Below are 20,583 nucleotides of genomic sequence, written 5' to 3'. Positions count from 1 at the left end.
GATGTGGGAACCAGAAACCAGCCCCTTGCTGCCTGAGTCTACTCCCAAAGAGGTTTTCCCTCCTTGCAGGTGCTTATTTTATTTCTGGTATTTGAAGCAGCACATGAGAAGGCAAAGATGAGCTAGCTTCATGCCACACTTCCCTGCTGGTGCCCATCTTCTCATCCCCTCAGGATTCACAGCCTGAGATTTGCTTCCCCATCTTTCCTCCTTCCCTTACCAACATGTCACCCCATCTGCCTTCTCACGAACCCCACTTCTGTTTACTATCATGAAAGCACCACCCAGAAGGGCAGCCTAACATAGTACTGCCTGTAGGCTTTCCCACAAGCAGCAAATACAATACATTAATGAAGACAAGAAATTACACCAGTAAATCATTTAGCAGCTTCTTATAAATGTTACATCCCTGCTGGGTGATTGGATGCTCTCAGCAAATCCCCGCTCCACTGCCAAGAGGCTCACTAATGTGAAGGGTCAGAAAGTCATTGAAAAGGCAGGTCTTAATCCCAGCTGTGGACTTAGGGAAAAAATTGGTTACCATCACTAAAAACTATGCCTGAAAAGCCCGGAGTGAACTCCCAATGGAGCTACCGCACAGTGTGACCAAAGAACATGTCCCACCTTGCTTGGCCAGCTGGCTCACATAACTCTCCAGGTCGCTCACACCGTGGCTGGTAAAGTAACTATAATACTGGAAGACAGTGATGACTTCCAAAGAGAGGCTGGAAGGTAGCAGAGGTTCAGGCCGGTCCAGGATTTGGGACACCAGGGTTCGGAACACTGGAAGGGAAAGATACGAAGCGGCTTTTAAGAGACATGACCATTCATTCATGTTTTACTGTGGTACGTGGTGGAGCGAAGTCTAGGAGGTGAGCTGATCCTCGGTGTGCTGCATCTACATGTCCACACCTATGTAACTGCCATTTGGGTGAAGATACAGAACATGGCTGGCACCCTACAGGGTGTGCATGTGCCCCCTTCTCACCACAGACATGTATGATCTGACTTCCGTCAACATGCATTAGCTTCACCTGTTCTTGAGCATCATGTAAATGAAATAATATAGTATATATGTTTTGTATCTGGCTTCTTTTACTCAACAAAATATCTGTGAGATTCATCTGAATTGTTGTGTATAGCAGTAATTTATTCTTTTTAAAAACTTCTGTGTAGGGGCAGCCCCGGTGGCGCAGCGGTTTGGTGCCACCTGCAGCCCAGGGCATGATCCTGGAGACCCTGGATCGAGTCCCACGTCGGGCTCTCTGCATGGAGCCTGCTTCTCCCTCTGCCTGTGTCTCTGCCTCTCTGTCTCTATGAATAAATAAATAAAATCTTAAAAAAAAAACTTCTGTGTAATACCCTATTGTATGAATTACTATTAACATATATATATACACACAATAGATACATATATGTAATGCTATATGTGTACATATATGTACACACATTATATATACACACATTATATATACACATATACACACAAAATACATTCATTTTCTTGTTGGTGGGCATTTGAGAGTTGTTTCTGATTTTTGATTTTTGTGACTAAAGCTGCCATGAACCTTTTTATAGGTGTTCTTTTTTGTGAGTATAAGCATATATTTACCTTGATATATTTAGGAGCAGAATTGCTGGGTCCTAGGGCAGGGGTATAGTTAGCTTTAGTAGACACTGCCAGTGTTTCCCAAGTGCTTATCCCACCTGATACTCTCTAATTGGTGACATTTTAAGGAAAAAAGTATATAGCCACCTCAACAGCAATACAGAAATAGTGCTTTTAAAAGTCACTGCTGATATTCTGACTTAAGACATGTGCCAAGTCTATTTTTTCCTTAGATCATACTGAGTAGATGATGCTTTCTCTGGAGAATCAGCCTCTTTTTCCAGGGCGAGCTGGTGGGGAAGTGGCGAGGGAACCCGCCCGTATTCACTCTCAGAACGACAGTGACACCTTCCTCCCTGCTGCTGTCCTGTACCTGGGTCTGCAAGTCCTGGATATTCTCTGTTGACGGTTCTGGCAAAGCTGGCTTCGAGCTGCTTCATCACTCTGTCAGCGGAGCTGTGATAGACACCGACTGGGCTGCAGCACTTGGTCCAGAATGACAGCAAAGACAACTTTTTGTGAAACTCTGGGATGGCTGGAAGAGAAGAGCAACCCCCATCCCACGACACATGTTTTGAATGAAGCAGATGAAGAGATGTCCCCGTGTGGGGGTGGGGCAGGCACCAGGGCTTCTTTTTTTTTTTCTTTTTAAGACTGTGGGGTTTTTTTAAATAAATTTATTTTTTATTGGTGTTCAATTTGCCAACATATAGAATAACACCCAGTGCTCATCCCATCAAGTGCCCTCCTCAGTGCCCATCACCCAGTCACCCCCACCCCCGACCCACCTCCCCTTCCACCACCCCTAGTTCGTTTCCCAGAGTTAGGAGTCTCTCATGTTCTGTCTCCTTTTCTGATATTTCCCACTCATTTTTTCTCCTTTCCCCTTTATTCCCTGTCACTATTTTTTATATTCCCCAAATGAATGAGACCATATAATGTTTGCCCTTCTCCGATTGACCTCTTTCACTCAGCATAATACCCTCCAGTTCCATCCACATTGAAGCAAATGGTGGGTATTTGTCGTTTCTAACGGCTGAGCAATATTCCATTGTATACATAAACCACATCTTCTTTATCCATTCATCTTTCGATGGACACCGAGGCTCCTTCCACAGTTTGGCTATTGTGGACATTGCTGCTAGAAACATCGGGGTGCAGGTGTCCCAGAAGACTGTGGTTTTTATTTTTTTTTAAGTATGCTACACATCCAATGTGGGGCTTGAACTCACCACCCCGAGATCAAGAGTTGCAGGTTCCACTGACTGAGCCAGCCAGGTGTTCCCTAAAGATCGTGGGTTTTAATCGGAACTATAAGACTCCTCTGTATTAGGAAGATTTTCCAAAGAGCAAAGAAGTTCTGAGAAGGAACTCATCTAGCCTCAGCAGCCAAGAAAACGCAGGGGAAGCAAAGCTGTTTGCTTTCAGTGAGAGAAAACACAGCAGCACTCCTCTTGGAAGATGGCTTACTACCTCCTTTCCTGGAACTTTACAGCAAAGTATAGGCTCAGAGAAGGAAACCTGAAGGGGACAGGACAGGGCAGGAGGTGGCTGGAGAAGTCTGATACCCTGCCCACGTGGCTCTCAGACGAACTGATGAAGAGCACTGTGTCAGGTGGCACATGTCAGCATTTCCCCTTGTGTGACCATAAGGAGCCTTTGCAGAGGAGAGGATACTAGCCACTCACATCCTGAGTGTCCTCAGGGATACAGTATCCTGTTCCTTTTCATGCCTCTCAGACACCTGCTGAGGTCCCCTGCTCCTGGTAGGACTAGACATGGAGGCGAAATGCATAACAAGAAGCTAGAGGGAGTTCTGTTCTAGGCTTCATCCAACCTAACCTAGAAGAGCCTGGTGTTCTCCTATTTCCACAGGAGAACTGATGTGCACAGAGACAAAGATTCTTGTCTTTAGAAAAGAGCTCTGTGGTCAGACCACACAAATTCAGAAGCATCTTCCCCGTGTCAGGTTCTCCACCGGGAGAACTAGGGACTTTCCTGAATGCCTTTGAATCCACATATTTCCACCTTTTCCAAGGAGAGTCTGGGAGTCTCCTTTATCTGCCAGGCAGCCACTATGGGAAGCACCTGAGCCAGCCCCATGGCGTAAGCACAATCCCAGTCATCTGTTCCCAAATGGAAGTGCATTGGCAGGAAGAGTCTGTGAGATTGCATACGAGTTGGATGCTGGTTACGTGTATGTCCTAGTGTCTGACTTCGGGGGTGGAGGGACCCCCCAAGTGTTTGACTCCCAAGTGTTAATGAAACCGCACCAGCATGGAGATATCCCTTGATTTTACAGCTGAGCATGCCCTCCTGCAGTTCTGACACAGCAAGGAAGAGATGTGGCCAACGGTGCACCAGTGGCCATCATCTGTACGGCTGGTGGTGTGATGGGCAGGGCCTTACCTTCAATGACAGAACTGATGTTCCCTATGTTCTCATCGCTGACAGCTGACAGTTTCTCCATCACCTGGATTTGCCTAGAAAGCTTCTCCAAGAGATTGCTCACCATGAATGGGGTTTTGCTTGAGAAAACAATTTGCTGATAAAACAAACAGAACCACCGGGTCAGTTATGTCGTTGTCAGTGGAGGTTTCCTGGCCCAACCCCATCTTTCTTAACTCAGCAGTGATGTTAAATAAACCCATTCAGTTGTTTGGTTCCAGTTTGAGAATGTTCCTCATTCCATGCTGTTTACATCATCTGATGAAATCACACGTGATTTTGTTGTTTTAAATGTTTTTCATGCCTGTATAGATTCTGGAATGTTCTCAGTAATAGAGCTGCAAGGTTATTATAAAGTTGCCTTTCCTTTTATGTATTGTAAATCTTCTGTAAATCCTCCTTGAAACTTGGAAGGCCTATTTAGGCTGCTTCTCCATGGGCTAACAGAAAAGAGATTTATTTTACAAGTAGTAATTTTTCACAGCATGGATTTATTTTCTTGGTTTCAAGCTGAAAGTTAAGAGCATGCTGTATAATAATCATGATTATAACCAAGGCTATCTCGTTCTAATTAACGAGTACTTTTTTATGTACCAGATAGTCTGACCCCATGTATTAGCTCATGCTATTTCTCACTGTTACCCTAAGAGTCTATCAATACTATTGATCTTCCACTTTAAAGATTTTATTTATTTGTTTATCTATTTAGAGAGCTAGGAAGAGGAGAGAGAGAGAGAGAGAGAGAGAGAGAGAGAGAGAGAGAGAGTATCCTAAGCAGACTCTGAGCTGAGCGCAGAGCCCAATGCAGGGCTTGATCTCAAGACTCTTGAACTGAAACCAAAAGTTGGATACTTAATTGACTGAGCCCCGCAGGCACACCTTGATATACTATTTTACTGCTGAGGAGACTGAGGCTAGAGAGATCAAGTAACATGCCCAAGACCACAGAAATAGCAAGTGATTTCACCTATGTGCAGGTCACAAGAGCAAAGGGTGTGAGAGACAACAGAAGCGGGTAGCTGCCTAAAGGTTCTCATCCTTCCTGTGTCCCTTGGAGACCTGTCCTGGTCACATGGTAGGCATGGATGCAGGATGCGGCCTGAACCACCGTCCTGTACTGTCTAAATCCTCTCGACTACACAAATAGGATTTTTGAATTCAGAAGTCTAATCTAGCAATTATGTGCTGATGCCTTTCATGTAAGAAAATACAGTAGAAATGAACTGATTTTAGGTGCAATTATAGCTATTATGATTCTTATGGAATGCCCATTTTTATCTCTTCGCAATTAGAAGCCAAAAGAAGACATAAACTTACCGATTCAGCAGTGGATGTGAGTTAGAAATTATGTTTCTAATCCTTATTCCTTCATTCTACATCTTTATATCTACCTCTTTTGTTTTTCTGGTACTGATTTTCCCCACAGAAGCGCTGACTTGTTATAACTGTGGCCTGAGTATCGGCAAGAACATGGCACTGACCATTGTTTGCCAGTTAGTCTGTGAGAGAAAACATTCATTCCTTCATGGAAGAGAATTCTCTTATGTCTCACAAAATAATGACTTTCCCTCTAAAAGGCGAACAGGTCATTGGCTCAGCATAGAATCAAGCTCAGCAAAGACATAGAACTACAAAAAACCATCTCATTCAGTTGGTTGGGGAATAGAGAATAGCTATAAGTGAACCACAATCCTTGTCCCTTTTAGTCAGAAAAAAAAAAATTGCACCTTCTCCCAGACTGGTTTCAGTAAATGGCTTGTGGATTCCAAAGTCAACAGAAGAGATCAATTGGGTCGTTGGTCAACATGGTGGCAGAGTCATAATTGCCAATCAGTTTCCCACAGTGTCTAAGGTGACTTTGGGGTTCTTTATTCGTGGAGGAGAGGCACATTCTACATCTTGTTCCAAGGGTATATGGAAGAACCATGCAAATCCACTTCTGGCCTCTCTAGAACCCTTTCCTCCTTACCCTGCCTCTTGTCTTCCCGTTGGACCCATGCTCTTAGGAGCACAATTTCTCCTTTTTTGGCACCCTTCCTGCCTGGCCAATCCCTCCCGAAGACCTTCCACATTTGCTTTCACATTCTTATCCTGTTCCCCACACATGCAAGTAGGCTGGAGCAGACAGGCAACCAGGCAAGGAGGAAGCACTTAAGTAGATGCTCAGGGAAAATGCTTTGTTCAAGATAGCTCAAACACTTCCTGCAATAAAAGGATTTTGAAACATTGTCTTCAGTGCTGCAAAATCTTAATTGGCAAACGACTTGAAATGGAAAGAAAAATAAGTCCCACGGTGTATCAGAATGAGAGCTAACTGGTGATGATAATGGCCTATGAAAGTATTCTTTCCCATTGCTAAGGGGTATTCATTCAAGATCTGGAAAACTGGGGTTATGTTCAGTGACATTTTGCCTTTAGCTGTCCAGGTGGTAGAAAGGTGAGTCACGTGACATCTTCACATCAACATACACCCAGTAACTCTGGCTCTCAGAGTCAAATTTTTTTCCTTGGTCACATGACTCCTTTATCAAATGACTGGAGAGCGAGAGCTAACCTATTACCTTTTCAAGGGTGGAGAGCTAGGTTTTAAGATAGAAAACCCCAGGCTTCAGGGAGGATGGAGGATGGCCATGCCATGAGGACTTTTGAGTTGGCCCAACTCAAAGGAGGACTGGCCCCTTATTCCCAAATCATTTCTCTGGCAAAACTGAAAAAGGAAGCCCACCCTCTTGGCACCTCTGGGACCCAGGCTCTAACACAGACACAGCCCCAATCCTACCTGAACGAGCTGGGTGCAGTACTGAAGGTGCCTGACGATGGTGATGTCCAGGCTTTCGTTTCCTGTGGTCAGCGGCAGGGGGCTTCCGGCCACACTGGTCCCCACTCCCGTGTCTTCTGTCAGCGCTTCGCTGAGGTGGCCCCTGGCTTCCGGGTGTACTGCTCTGTAAGCGCTGGGGCGGGAAGGGAAGCGACACGTGAGCACTTCCTTTCAGCGTGGAAACCACAGGTCAACTCATCACGTCGTGGAAGCCCCCCCCCCCCAAACAGAGGCTTCTGCGGGCCTCCCCGACAACCTGAGATACTTTTCAAAAACTACTTCTTGAGTCGGCCTGGGCACCAGTTTGCCTTGTTAGAAGGTCACATGAGCATATTGCTTCCAGGGCTCTCTGTTTGCTTCCCAGGCACAATGAGCCATTGGAGCCATTGGAGCCATTGGAGCCATTGGAGCCATTGGAGTGGTCTTAAGCAGGCCGACCAAGGAGTCTTTGAAACACGCTCTCGTCTTGCACTTGTTACCCTTTCCTGCTCAGTGGATGGGGCGCTTTGCCAGGCTTTCCTGGATTAAACTGTCCCCAACTTTGGTGGTTTCCCAAGAGCGATACCATTAAGAAGTAACATCAAGACATTTTCTTGGCCTCAGATCAATGGCGACTTGAAGAAAGGGAAAGAGAAGAGCTGCCAACGAGAGACAGGACATTCCGCTCCAGACAAAGGCTAAGAGGGGCATTTGCATCTTTCCAGGCGGGGCCTCGTTCTGCCTCTCCTGCCTCGTCTCAGTCTCTCCATGGGACTGTCTATGGTCAGGTCATGATGGGCACCTACATTTACAAATAAATCTGTTGCCTCTGTTATCCAGTTTGGTTCTGAAAATTAATCTATGTGGGAAAGAGGGAGCAGTTGTCTCATCTCACACTGGGGAGGACTGACTAGCAGAGCTGTTCACCAGGGTGTCCTGTTACCCGGGCAGCTAGTGGCTTCTAGGCTTCCGCCCCTAGCCTCTGTGATTTAAAAAAGATCACACACCCCAGTGTAAGGGCTGAACACTTTCCTCCAAATTCACACTTGCCTCCAAGGGGAAAGCACTCTGCTTGTGCCCTGGCAATCAACACATATTTAAAACATCCCCAATTTCCTCAATTTCCTCTAATAACACTGATGACATAAAGTGGATCAGTTTAGACAATTTAATATCAATGGTCTACAAAGTGTACAAAACCCACAATGCTTTTGTTGTTAAAATGCTTCCAACAGCAACAAGAATGAAAGTTTTGATTCGACTTTGACATATCACATAACAGCTTAAGCTAAGGAGTAGAGGGATTTTTGGTTTAGAAGTACTTCACAAATTCAAGTTAGAAAAATCTCTGCATCGAATGTAGGAGGATGACTTAAATATTCCATTCATTTAATAGATTTTGTTTGCCATGCCCTCTGTTTGCTCAACGGATAAATTCTGTTTCTCACTTTTTCATTTCCTGATTAAGAATGAGCTCTCTAGAAACAAGAAAACCCTCAAAAATGTTACCATAACATCACTCACAGAGCGGTTTGTAAAGATTGGGACAGCTAGAGCTCCTTGTAACTTGAAGACATGCTTGTATAAAATGTCAGAAGTAAAGATGGTAGAAATCCACCCTTTGGGAAAGTATGTGTGTGCTTTTTTTCTCCCCTAACCATTAACAAAGGTATGTTCCACTGTGCTTGATTTAATTCAGTTAAAGTCACAAAAAGGACCCCAGACTCTAGCTCCAAACACAAGTTTGGCTGTACAAGAAAGCCTGATGGATGGGTGCCTGGGTGGCTCATTCGGTTAAGTGTCTTCCGTTGGCTCAGGTCATGATCCTAGGGTCCTGGGATCGAGTTCCGCAATTGGCTCCCTACTCCTCCAGGAGTCTGCTTCTCCTTCTGCCTCTGCCTCTGCCTCACTCATGAATAAAGAAATAAAATCTTAAAAAAAAAATGCCTGGTGGAGAAGGTGACAACATTTCAACTGTCATCCCTTCCTGCTTGTCACCCCCCCTGCCCACCCCAGAGAAGGTGCATTCTCCACCAGGAGCAATCTGTTCCTAGTTATCAGTTGGCCTTCCTCATCCTAAGGTAAATATGCGCCCCGGGCTTAAACCTGGCTTTGATATGTGCACCGATGAGCTTGATCTACAACTACTTGGCTAAAGGGAGCAAGAGGTAAAGGGGTGGAAAAAGCAGAGCATAACAAAATGATGAGATTAGATATAAGACACAGACTGAGGAGAACCAAGTATGAATGGGTTGTCCAGTAAGAGTTCTCAGGAAACAGAGCCTACCTAGTGAATCTGGAATTAATTAAATTGGGGTCAGGCTGTAGACCCCGAGCCCTCCAAGATGCAGGTGTGCACACATAAATGGATCCACACGTGCATAATCATGCAAAAATGTCCCCACCATTTATGAGCAGGAAAAGCAATTCATTGTTCCTTAAACAGCACAAAAGAGGTGAACACTATTTAAAATCTGTCCTCGACAATGAAAGGGAGCTGAAAGCCAACTGGCCCTTCATGTAGGGAGTGGTCTCTTCCTGGGGATGCACACAGGTGTACCCCCACCCCGCGAGAACAACCACCACCCTACTGAGGTGTGAGCAGACACCAACTTGACACTTACCTATTTTTCTCAGTCTCAGTGTCTGAAAATACAGAGTCAGCGCCTCCTCCAACATTACAAACCTCATCACCATCCTCCTCCTCCTCCTCGTCAAAATCGGAGGTGTTCAGGAAATCAAAGCTTTCTAAAGCACTTTCAACTGTAAGACTTAAACTGGAAGACCGGCTGTGGCCTCCGGCTGGTTTGCACTGCAAAGGCAGAAGGCATCAGGAAAATATCAACACATCCAGAAGCAGAAACAGAAGCAGCAACAGTTGACTCGAGATGCGACACTTTCTTTTTTTTTTTTAAGCTTTTATTTTGGGTTGTTGTTGGTGTTAAAAAAAGAAAGCATTTAAAATCTTCATATCAAAAAAAGTTACAAGGATGGATAAAATGACACAATATCTGGGATTTGTTCCAAAAATAATCTGGAGGGGAAATAAGCAGGGGGAAGAACAGACAAAATGAGACTGTCCGTGAGTGGACATCATGGAAGTTGGGGGATGGGCTCATTGGGAGCCGTTATAGGCTTCTCTCCATTTGTGCTTGAAAGTTTTAGGCTGAAAAGTTGAGAAAATATTACAACCCAGGAAGTCCTGGGAGACGGACTTGCTATCCTCCTCTGTCTAGTACTCAATCCCAAAGAAAATACAACCAGCAGACAAATCTAAAGTTGTCAAATCAATGCCAAATACCAACTATCTGTAATGCTACATGGCAATGCATTGTCCTGAGACAAGAGCTGGCTACCTAAAGGAACCTGTTCTAAAGGATTAACAAAACCAACTCGGAGAGAGAAAACTCACCTAATTCATACTTCCTACATAAGTAGACTTATGTACACAGTGTACGTAAGTCTTTACATTCACAGCATATATACTTTTCTTTGATCATCGAGGAGAAAAGGAAGGGCTGGGTACAACAAGAAGGGGCCCTGCGTCCTCTACAGCTGCGTCTCTGAAGGAACACGTTCCATCACTTCTCTGACTGGGCCCTAGAATTATGTGAGCAAACTCATTCTAGGGCCTGGAAAATTCTACATTGCCAAACACAGATAGAAGCTTGACACACAGAATAATGCCATTTGCTACAGGCACAGAGATGGAAAGAAGCCCTTCCAAATATTCAAAAGAATGGACGCTGGGGTGGATTGAATGGGACAAGTCCTGCAAATCAGAAGAACTAAATGGTAGGTCCTCCATCCAGTTAGGTGGCACTCCTTGCTGACTTCGAAACACAAGGCAGGCAGCACCTTGCAGAGATCTGTCTCTGATACTCAAGATGGCACAAAAGCACAGGGGAAACCGTCTTTTGGTCTTTTAAATCAGAGTTGTTTCATTCACCCTCAGTGGTGTCCGTCCCAGAGGCAGCATCATTTAGTTTCTGATCCTCAAGAGGCTTAGCATCCTAGGAATGTGAAGGGGGGAAAAAGAGAAAGCTGTGTCCAGCTGATGCTTTAATTCTGGCTGGATCCAAAGCCACTTGCCCCAGATCGAAACTATTTTCAATCTCAGAGAGAGAGAAGGAGCCAGTCCAGATGCAACCCACTTCTAGGGTCTTCTTTCTTAACTAGCTATCTGCTGAACTTGACCTCACAGAGTATGGATGTGTTTAAATGTCAATCATAACAAAGGGATAGACAGTTAAGGATTTTAGAGGCAAGATCATTTTGAAACAACAACAGATTGAAATAATACTCTGAAAGGAAATCTGGGACCACCAGGTTTTTATAAGACTAACAGATGGCTTGCTGAGTGTCTGCTGGTGGATCCAGCTACTACTTATCAGCAATCTAGATGCCTGGAAATGGGAGTTGCTCTCTCCACTCGCTTTCTCTAAGACACCTGCTGCACGTGGGATCAGTTGTGTCTTGAAATTTAACACCTCTTGCCCATTAAGCAAAGCCAGTCAACTCTGCAGACAAGAGTTTGTTGGGGGAGCAGAGATGTTTTCATGGGAGTATTAGACAAGCAGCCTTCATGAAGGAGTCCTGAACTGGTGCTTTCAGATTCAGAGCACTCCCACCTGCTACTCAGAGGCAGGTGGTACCTACAGCTGAATTAGTCTGTGCTGAGCACTGGAGGACCTGGAGAGATGGGGCTTTGCTGGCCTCAGCTGCCTTGGGGACAGATATCCCTAGGGGTTAGGTGAGTGCCACTGAGAAGGATAAGATAGAAAAGCCTTGGAAATGTCCTTCCAATGCCCCTGAGAAGACCCCATTTTATAAACAGCCATTCAAGGGGGTGAAACAGCCTTCTGCAGGTTGAATCCTAGCTCACTACTAGCACCTTATTTTCAAACCTACATGATAGGACAGGTCACCAAAGAATTGCTCTTTCGTGGAAAAAGATCCAATTTATCTTCTGTATGGCAATATCAGAGTGGCCAAGCCAAGAACACAAGAAGTGACGGCAGTGGGATTCAGGACAAAATTCAGGTTCTGTCTTCTTGTGCAGCCTTTGAAAAAGTTTAATTTGCACGCCCAGTGGCAGCATATACGTTCCAGTGTAGCAATAATAACCTCAGGATTAGGACTTCCCACCTGAGAGGAAATCATCCCTTTTGCTCTCCCCTCCCACCAAGTCCACCTTGAGCTGTCTGATCAGGAACAGGGTTGAGGAGGCTAACTCTGGTGGAACTGGGGGTCCCTGTCTTCTAGAATACAGATGATGATGTATGAGTGATTAATCTCAGGTTCCAACTCCCTGGTTGGGACTAGACCAGAGAAGGGAATCTCTGGAGGCAGCATCACAGGTGGGGACAGGAGTGCAGGGGTGCAGGGGTTGGGGTGGGGAGATGGGCCTGTGGCTCCCACATCAGGGGTTGCCTAACTCTTGACTTCAGTCAGGAAGGGACTCTATCCAGTAGCATCTCCATGAGATTGTGATCCTCAAAGTATCTCCGTTTCACATTTGGGATTACAAAGACTAACTCTGGGGCTGAAGGAGCCCAGACATTCCTCAGGGCTGCTAATTTAACTCCTGATCATCATAGTTGCATCGATCTGTTGTTAGGGAAATATAGGTGAACATGCACTCCTGGTGTTTAAAAGTCAGGGCCACTCAAATGATGATTGGTTACTGGTTCTGTGTGGAGATGGGGTAAAACAAAAAGATGCAACTATTTTAAATAGAATGTTGGCTTTGGATACCTCTCTTCAAACCTAATCTGATTTCCCTAAAATGGTACTTACTTTTAGAATATCATCCAAATGCATGATTTCTTGGTTCAGATCCTGAAACACTTTGTACTGCTCTTTATGTGGCTCTAATGCAAGGAAAAGCCCACTAAATGCATCCTCTAAGCTTCCATCTAGGAAGGATCTACAGCCTTCGGATTCTCCACTGACAGAGCCCTCAAAGAGCTGCCTCTCCGTGGCCACTGGCACCTCCGCCGTGGTGAGCCTCTTGACCAGCTGCTTTGTGATGTTTCCTTCGAAAGTGTCCAGTTCCACAGGCTTGAGCTCAGAGGCCTCGTCAGACTCCTGCAGGAGCGCCTCGGCCACATCCTTCTCCAGGAACAGGTGCTTGGTGGCAGCACCGGCAGGCGCTCGGCGCGTCTCAGGGTTCCCAGGCCCATCTGCGTCCTCCTCCGGGTGGGGCTGTGACTCTCGGCCTTCTCTGGAGGAGTTCCTGGAAGATGCTGAGCTAGAGTCATCCGTGCCCTCATTCTGGGAGCACAGGCTGCTGTGGTTCAGCTCTGCAGGGGTGACGGTAATTTCTGGATTTGTGGAGCATGTGTTGGACAGAGAGCCAGCTGGGTCAGGGGTGAGGGCACAGTCCCCGTTGGGTAGGTCACTGAAGCTGAGACACAGGGGTGTCTTCTCCTCAGCTCCCTTTCCATGTTCAAAGACGTCATCAGGTAGATTAGACTGCGGATAAAAGGCAACTCGTTATTATTTTAAATACAAATGATGTGTTTGGTAAGGGCACCTGGGTGGCTCAGTTGTTGAGCGTCTGCCTTTGGCTCAGGTCATGATCCCGGGAGCCTGGGATTGAGTCCTGCATCAGGCTCCACGCAGGAAGCCTGCTTCTCTCTCTGCCTTTGTCTCTGCCTCTCACTCTGTGTCTCTCATGAATAAATAAATAAAATCTTAAACAACAACAACAAATGATATGTTTGGTGCGGTTTATTTCCAGACAAGATGCCAAGCCATTAAAAGAAACAACCAGCACTTTCATAATATTAACTTTATATTTGTTGATTTTGTGTGTGCATATGTGTGTGCGGTTGCATGTGTGGCAAAAGAAAACAAGCCCTTACAAACTATTTCTGGTGCTGCATCTAGGTGAAAGTTCATTATACTATTATTAGGTTTGATATTTTTCAAAAGAAAAGATTGGGGGAGTATGGGAACAGAGCCTGTTTCCTAAAATCCAGGATCTCACAGTACTTGGCAGCCATAGTTCTGAATAACACTACCAATTTTTTTTTTTTGGCATTTATCTTAAAAGACTTTCCAATGTTCATGCTAGTTCACTCAAAAGATGTGATGCTTTGTTCTGCTTCACTTCTCATAAGTTATTTTAAAAGAATCTCTATCCACAAATCCCAAGCCCTTGAAAATGTTCTATTAATTTAGTAACCATGCCACAAATAACCAAAGGCCAGAAATATACTCGCACCGCTTCTGTAAAAATGGAAGAAAAAAGATGAATAAACCTGAACATCTCCCAGGATTGCAAAGCCAGAACTCTCAGGGTGTCTGGAAACACCAAGTTGTCTTTTCAAGCTGACCCAGGCTGGGTCAAGCACACTCTGTGATTCATGAAGCAGAACGCAGAAGGGAGAGAGGTTACAAATATCCAGGTAATCAAGATAATTTATTTGTGCAGGCATTAAAATGATGTCTAGGTCATCTCTTCCTATGCTGTGGTCTAGGTGGTATCTCAGTGCCAAATGTGGCTCCATGGAAAAAGTGTTCTAGTATTTGAGATCAACTCCTTTGAAATGGATAATTTCTCTTCGGTTCCAGATTTGATATTTTAAGTAAATGTAAGTACTGAGCAAATGCCTATTTTAATTATATGGAGGGCAAAGAGGGGCCTTGTGGTAGCAATGGGTTGGGCTACTCCCTGGGCTTCTTCCCAGGGGGTCCCTCAGGCATCTCACAGAAGCCCTTGGTCCTCCAGGTGGTCCTGCCCTATCTCATCTCATTTCCAAACCACACATCCTAAGCAGGCAGTCTACTTAAGTCAGGATTCTTATTCAAATTCCAAAGTCTTTGCCAGCCATTTCTCTTGATCCCATGTTCCCAAACCTGATTGGCAGCTATGGGAGTGGCCAACATTGAGTTAGATGAAGCTAGGATGCTCTATTCAAGGGAACTTGAGGTGTGCCATGAGGGGACGAGCCCATCCATGGGCACACGAGAGTACAAGGGGATGTGTCTCTTTTGATTGAGGCATGACATAATGAAGCAGGTCCCCAGCACAGGGATGGTGCTGCCTGGAGACAGGTGGTCCTGGAGCTCCACCCCACAGGATGGGGAGGTGGAGGCGAGGAGGCGGAAGAGCCTTCCAGAAGGAAAGTGTGTGCACAGGAACAGCTCCTGAAGAGGGTGGTCCAGCTGGAGGGGGGTGGGGAGTTTGGGAGGCTGGAGCAGAGAACAAAGAATGGCCAACGGCAGGTATGGCTGAGGCCAGATGGATACAGCCTTCTGAGGAATCTGCCTGTATGCAAAAGGCTAGAGGAAGCTGCTGAGTTTTTTTCTAATCCTGTTCTCATTTTTTTTTTTTTTGGTTTATTCATAGAGACAGAGAGAGAGGCAGAGACAAGGCAGAGGGAGAAGCAGGCATCATACAGAGAGCCCGACGTGGGACTCGATCCAGGGTCTCCAGGATCACACCCTGGGCTGCAGGCGGTGCTAAACCACTGCGCCACGGGGGCTGCCCAATCCTGTTCTCATTTAAATTATGCTATTAAAACCTCTGCCAACTCCCTCCACAATTTACCGTATGGGAGCATGAATATATGCCTTACATCAATAGTTACGTATACAACTGCACCTGATATATATGTGTTTTTTTGGTCCATGCGTTCATGCACATTTTCCTTCTAGAGTCTTCCTATTTGCCTGTGAAACTCCCCTAGGTTAGCCTGCGTTTCTCACCTGTGTTTTATAATTCAACAAATTAGATGCAATTTTTATTATTATCATTAACCAGAAAACTTTTTAGTCCTTTCCTTTCTCCTTTTTCCCAAAGATTACTTTTATATGTCGGTAAAGAGCAGACTATCCCACATATAGGTGTTCAGATGAGTATGTGTGCATTCTCTCATCACATGATGTATGACACGTATGATGGAGGTTACCGGCTGCACTCCTGACTACAAATGAAAGAGCTTCTTTTACTAGGGTAGTATAAACACTACCAAAAACTGAGGCTAAGAACCTCTTTGAATCAAAATAGCTCAAGGAATTTCAGCATGAATCCCTCTCCCATTCCCTTGAATGCCAGGTTTTAAGGGCTAAAAGTGTGCGTGAAGTTTATCAGCAATAACTAGTTCAACTTGGGAACGAGCACCTTTGACTGTGAGTACATCTGCACTTTTAAGAAACAAAAATCTTGTTACCATGGATATCTTGGCCACAGAGGAGAGAAATCACAGCACGAAAGCAGGGATCGTGGACAAGAGGGGGACCAGCCACGTCTGGCAAAGGGGCATGCGTGTGACCACACTTCCCACCCTGGGGACGGGACCCCTGGAACCGTCACCCCGCAAACAAGAGGGAGAAGGCAGAGCCATGCCCAAGCAAACGTGCCCCGAGCCCCAGAGGCAAGCACCGCACACCGGGCAGGCCACCCCACTCACAGAAAACTCTAGCTCGGCCTCGGGTCTCAGCCTGAGCGAGGGCAGGTCACTGAAAGAGCGGCTGCGGTACAGCTTGGCAAGGAAAGTGTCCTGCAGGGCACTCCAGACAGACAGCCGCCCTGGCTTGGCTGCTGGGGGACACAGCCGCCTCTTCAGGTGTCAGAGCAAGGGGAGGGGGGTTAGCGGAAAGCATCGGTTATGTTTTGTTAGCTTTTTGGCAAGCATTTCTGATTAACACAGGGGGCTGTTATTCGCATGCACTCCTTGGAAAGGCTGACCTCAGAGAATCTTCAGGAAAGTCTGTGGTTATCAGAGCAGTAAGGGGTGGGGGGAGTAGGGGAGAGGGAAGACAGGAGGCTGGAGGCCTGCGTGCAGACGGCCAAGGGCATCTCAGAACGTGCTTCTCTTAGTGGCTCTTTGGGTTGGGGGCCCTCTGAGATGAGCGCTGGCAGGAGTTGCTGAGAACCCTTAACCGTGGACGTCAAGGGCTTCAGACACTGGGCGCAAGCCCTGCCCGGGGGTTCAATGTTTCTCCTCCAGGAATCCCAGGGAACTTACAAAGAAAGAGTGATCCTTCAGAGTGGGCGTCTCCGGGGTGCCCTGGCTGTACATGGACATCCTCCTCTGGAGGGCTGCCGCCTTGTTCCCGGTGCCCGAGGACGGCGTCACGTCCTCCACGTCAAATGGGCTGCAACACAACAGATCCCTGTGAGGGCGTGTTTGTCAGAGGCCCCTTCTGACCCCCGGACCGCAGGCTGAGAAAGCACCTGGTCATGCTGAGGTCAGCTCAGATCACTGGGAATTGGGCTGGTTCTGGCCAAACTGGTCTGGCAGAGGACAAACCAAGATAAAAGAGAGTGGAGCAGCAAACGGAGTCCAGACCCACCCAGGGGACCACAGGTTGGCTCTGAGTACAGTTTCTGTCTCTGCCTAGACACCAGGCAAATGTGTTTCTTCATTAATATCAGAGGTGCAAACATGCTAATGCTTGTGCAACACAAGACGCTGAAACCTGTAAAAACTCTTTGGGCTTTGCGGGGACAGATATATTAACAGCACAAGGGAGTAACAGATTATAGTTCTAAAGAGAATAAATGTAGACTCCCATTCATTTCAGTTGACAGGCTCTCGCGTGACTAGGAGGAGCACAGTGGGTCTGCCCTGGCACCACTGGTCATCACGCCATTGGGTTCATCCAGCAAGACGGATGATCTTGCATTTGCTATGTCTACGACTACAAATTACCAGGAGGGAAGGGGTGGATAGTGTCTCAGTGACAGATGGCAGGGTCTTTGCTGCTTTCACGCCAGCCCTCCATGCTGGAAAGGGGACCCTGACCATCAACGCTCAGCAAGGGTGCATGGCTCAGCCCTCGAGGGGCCTGGCATCAAGCTTTGTGGGCAACCAGTGTTTAATAAGCTGCGACCCTTCTCGTGAGGTGACTTCAGAAAACCACCTTGAAGCTCACTGCTCTGACAAAAGGTGTCTCTTGCCCATTGGAAATGTTCTATTTCAGCAGAGTGTGAAGGATATGGAAAATTTCCCCGAGCAGCATTTGCTATTTGAGCTAAAGGAGGACAGGCGATGGAAACACCATAGTGAGAATCGGGATCTTTCCAAGGGCAAGATATCTCCTCCTGGACAGTGATTTTCTTTCCAAATTACCTTAAGAACTGTATTTCTTTATATATATTTAAAGGCTGACAGGGAGGGAAGGCAGCTGGATAAAATATTTTAAAATAGGAAGTGGAGGAGCACCTGGGTGGCTCAGTGATTGGGCATCTGCCTTTGGCTCAGGCTGTGATCCTGGGGTCCTGGGATCGAGTCCCACACTGGACTCCCTGCATGGAGCCTGCTTCTCCCTCTGTCTATATCTCTGCCTCTCTCTCTGTCCCTCATGAATAAATAAATAAAATGTTAAAAAAATAAATAAAATAGGAAGCGGAAGAGGAGAACAATGATAAGACAGAGGCTTCTCCAATTTATGGAGATGATGGTCCATGAACATTACTCGGTGAGCCCATGGACAGATCCCTGGGCCCTGTGAGGTTCCCACCGGGACTCGATGGGACTTTCTGAGAGTCTCCTTCTGTGACCAGCGACCTGGGGACGCTGATGGTCTAAGCGCCACCCCCAGAACAGCACCAGGCTGCACCATGTGTCTCTAACATGACAAAACTGAGAAGGACCACTTACTACCAGGTGATCTCCAGGCTCAGCTTGATGGTGCCAAGGTCATTGATGTCGACTGCCATCACCTGAGGTCGGGCGGCGAACAGCTCTTTGGTCTCACAGGTCACGCTGCCAACCAGGAGGTGAGTTGCCAGCCCTTTGAGTTCTGTGACCTGGTGAAAGAGGGGGAGGGAAGGCCTTATGGGGAGCTGCGCCAGAGTGATGCTCTTTGCCACGGGCTCGGGGTGCAGGGTGATCTGCAAGGCAGGGGTGGGAGTGGCAGGCGAGAGTCACGCACAAAGGTCCCCACCAGTGGGCCAGCCAGGCACGGGCCAGGAATGGCAGTGACAATACTGAACCTTGATGGAGATGAATCCGACGATCAGGGGCAGGAACACCACCTCTTCCCCATCCCAGCTCTGCTTGCCGTTGGCTTCTATCTTGCCTTTTAGTTTCCACCTTTGTCGGCCGTACTTCATGAAGATCTGGGGAGAAGACACCAAACCTCAGTCTCTAGGGCCCTCCCCTGCCTTCCTTGTCCAAACACCAAGATAAAAAGGCAGGGAAGCAAAGTAGGTGCCTCTCCTCCCCTTCAACCCATCCTTTTGATGGATTCTTCCAAATTGCCTGGGGTCCAGGGGGTGGAGCAGATGGGGAGTGTGAAAGAGGCTTTCAAAGGGGAGTGGGGTCTGCTCCCCTCAAAGAGGACATGGAGGGTCTGCTGTGGTAAAAGATCATCACATCGCATCCTCCATATCACCACGGTCATGGTGACCAGTTCCTTCCTGTGAGTCTCATTGGACTCCCCAGTCTTTTACAGGGAGGAGAACTCGGGCTCCTGGGAGGCTCCGTGGGTTAAGCATCTGCCGTCAGCTCAGGTCATGATCTCAGGGTCCTGGGATCGAGTCTGCTTAGGGCTCCCTGCTCAGCGAGGAGTCTGTGTCTCCCTCTCCTCCATGCTTGTGCTTTCTCTCGCTTTCTCTCTGTCTCTCTCTCATGCTTGATCACTCTCTCAAATAAATTTTAAAAATCTTAAAAAAAGAAACCCATAAAACAAATGCAGGGAGGAGAAACCACCAGCTAAAATCCACTTAGCTGCCAGAAGCAAAAAAGTAAGTTCCCCTCCTCCTGGATGAGGAAGACAGAACTGGGCGGATTCTGAAATCTGACATATTCCCAGGAGAGGGTCTCCCACTCTTTCTTTGCTCAGACAGAAAGATACTCCTTCCCCTGCCCTCCCCAAGAAGAATGATCACAGAGGGTTTTAGAGGAGACATTTGGATGAAATAATTAGGGAAGTTCCCTCTGAAGTGGGAGAAGATAAAAGGCTTTAGAAAGGTCTAGAGTCTAGTATTCTTCAATCCATGATATTTACGATCATGATTCTAGATTGGCTCTTGCTTCAGGAGAAAAGACCACTATCAGGACAACATTAGGACACTAGGGAAAATCTGAATATAGATCGTATAACAAGTAATGGTAGCTAAAGGGCCAATGTTAAGTTAGCTATGTTGAGATTGCACAATGCTAATAGAAGAGCACATCCTTCCATTTTTAGGAAAATAATTGAGGGGCGAGAGGTCCTGATGTCTGCCCATTGGTCTAAAATGGGTTCAGCAAAATAACAACAATTATAGTAGTAATAATAAAGCAAATGTGGCATAATGTTAAAAATTCCTAAAATTGGTGTCTGGATGAAGAGTATGTGGGCGTCTTCTCAAACTTTCTCATTGGCCTATTTTTTTTTTCAAAATAAACAAATATAAAAGAAAAAAAAAGGCAATTTGAAATTTTGATAAAACAATGGCAACTGACGCTTGCCCCTCAAACCCTCAATCCCAACACACAGACCGACACGACACTTACTTCATACTGATCTCCAGGACAGAGGCGAGCAAATCCAGCCAGACCTGCAGGCAAGCAGCAGAGGCATGAGGGGCAGAATAGGTCTCCACTCTTCACACACCCACCCTGGCACATTTACCAACCCGAAGCATCAGACCTTTGTGAAAGCTCGTGCAGTAGTTTTAGAGGGCCACCGGAGGGCACAGCCTTTGCTGGGAATCCCATCTGTCCAGGCAGGAGTAAACATGCCTGGCTGGGCTGATCACAGGTGCTTTCTGGGGCAGAGACAG

At 46.6% G+C, this 20,583-nt stretch overlaps 1 protein-coding gene across 4 annotated transcripts in view; it reads right to left on the bottom strand.

The window, feature by feature from the left end:
- Positions 1 to 20,583, bottom strand: part of RIPOR2 (RHO family interacting cell polarization regulator 2) — a 220,218-nt gene that overhangs the window by 16,825 nt on the left and 182,810 nt on the right. For 3 of the 4 annotated variants that reach the window (XM_055323297.1, XM_055323298.1, XM_055323299.1), the window contains exons 9-18: positions 20,315 to 20,358; positions 18,808 to 18,933; positions 18,473 to 18,621; positions 16,835 to 16,964; positions 12,654 to 13,331; positions 9,479 to 9,666; positions 6,837 to 7,008; positions 4,019 to 4,154; positions 1,983 to 2,144; positions 625 to 783 (exon numbers count right to left, since the gene is read on the bottom strand). In XM_055323297.1, coding sequence (XP_055179272.1) covers positions 625 to 783; positions 1,983 to 2,144; positions 4,019 to 4,154; positions 6,837 to 7,008; positions 9,479 to 9,666; positions 12,654 to 13,331; positions 16,835 to 16,964; positions 18,473 to 18,621; positions 18,808 to 18,933; positions 20,315 to 20,358 — 1,944 coding nt within the window. Of the gene's footprint in view, positions 1 to 624; positions 784 to 1,982; positions 2,145 to 4,018; positions 4,155 to 6,836; positions 7,009 to 9,478; positions 9,667 to 9,777; positions 10,868 to 12,653; positions 13,332 to 16,834; positions 16,965 to 18,472; positions 18,622 to 18,807; positions 18,934 to 20,314; positions 20,359 to 20,583 lie in introns of those variants that run through there. The other variant, XM_055323300.1, reaches the window with a different exon arrangement.

The sequence above is a fragment of the Nyctereutes procyonoides genome, unplaced genomic scaffold, assembly GCF_905146905.1.
Source record: "Nyctereutes procyonoides isolate TBG_1078 unplaced genomic scaffold, NYPRO_anot_genome, whole genome shotgun sequence".
In the NCBI taxonomy this organism is placed as follows: Eukaryota; Metazoa; Chordata; class Mammalia; order Carnivora; family Canidae; genus Nyctereutes; species Nyctereutes procyonoides.
This window is presented reverse-complemented; position numbering and strand designations above follow the sequence as displayed.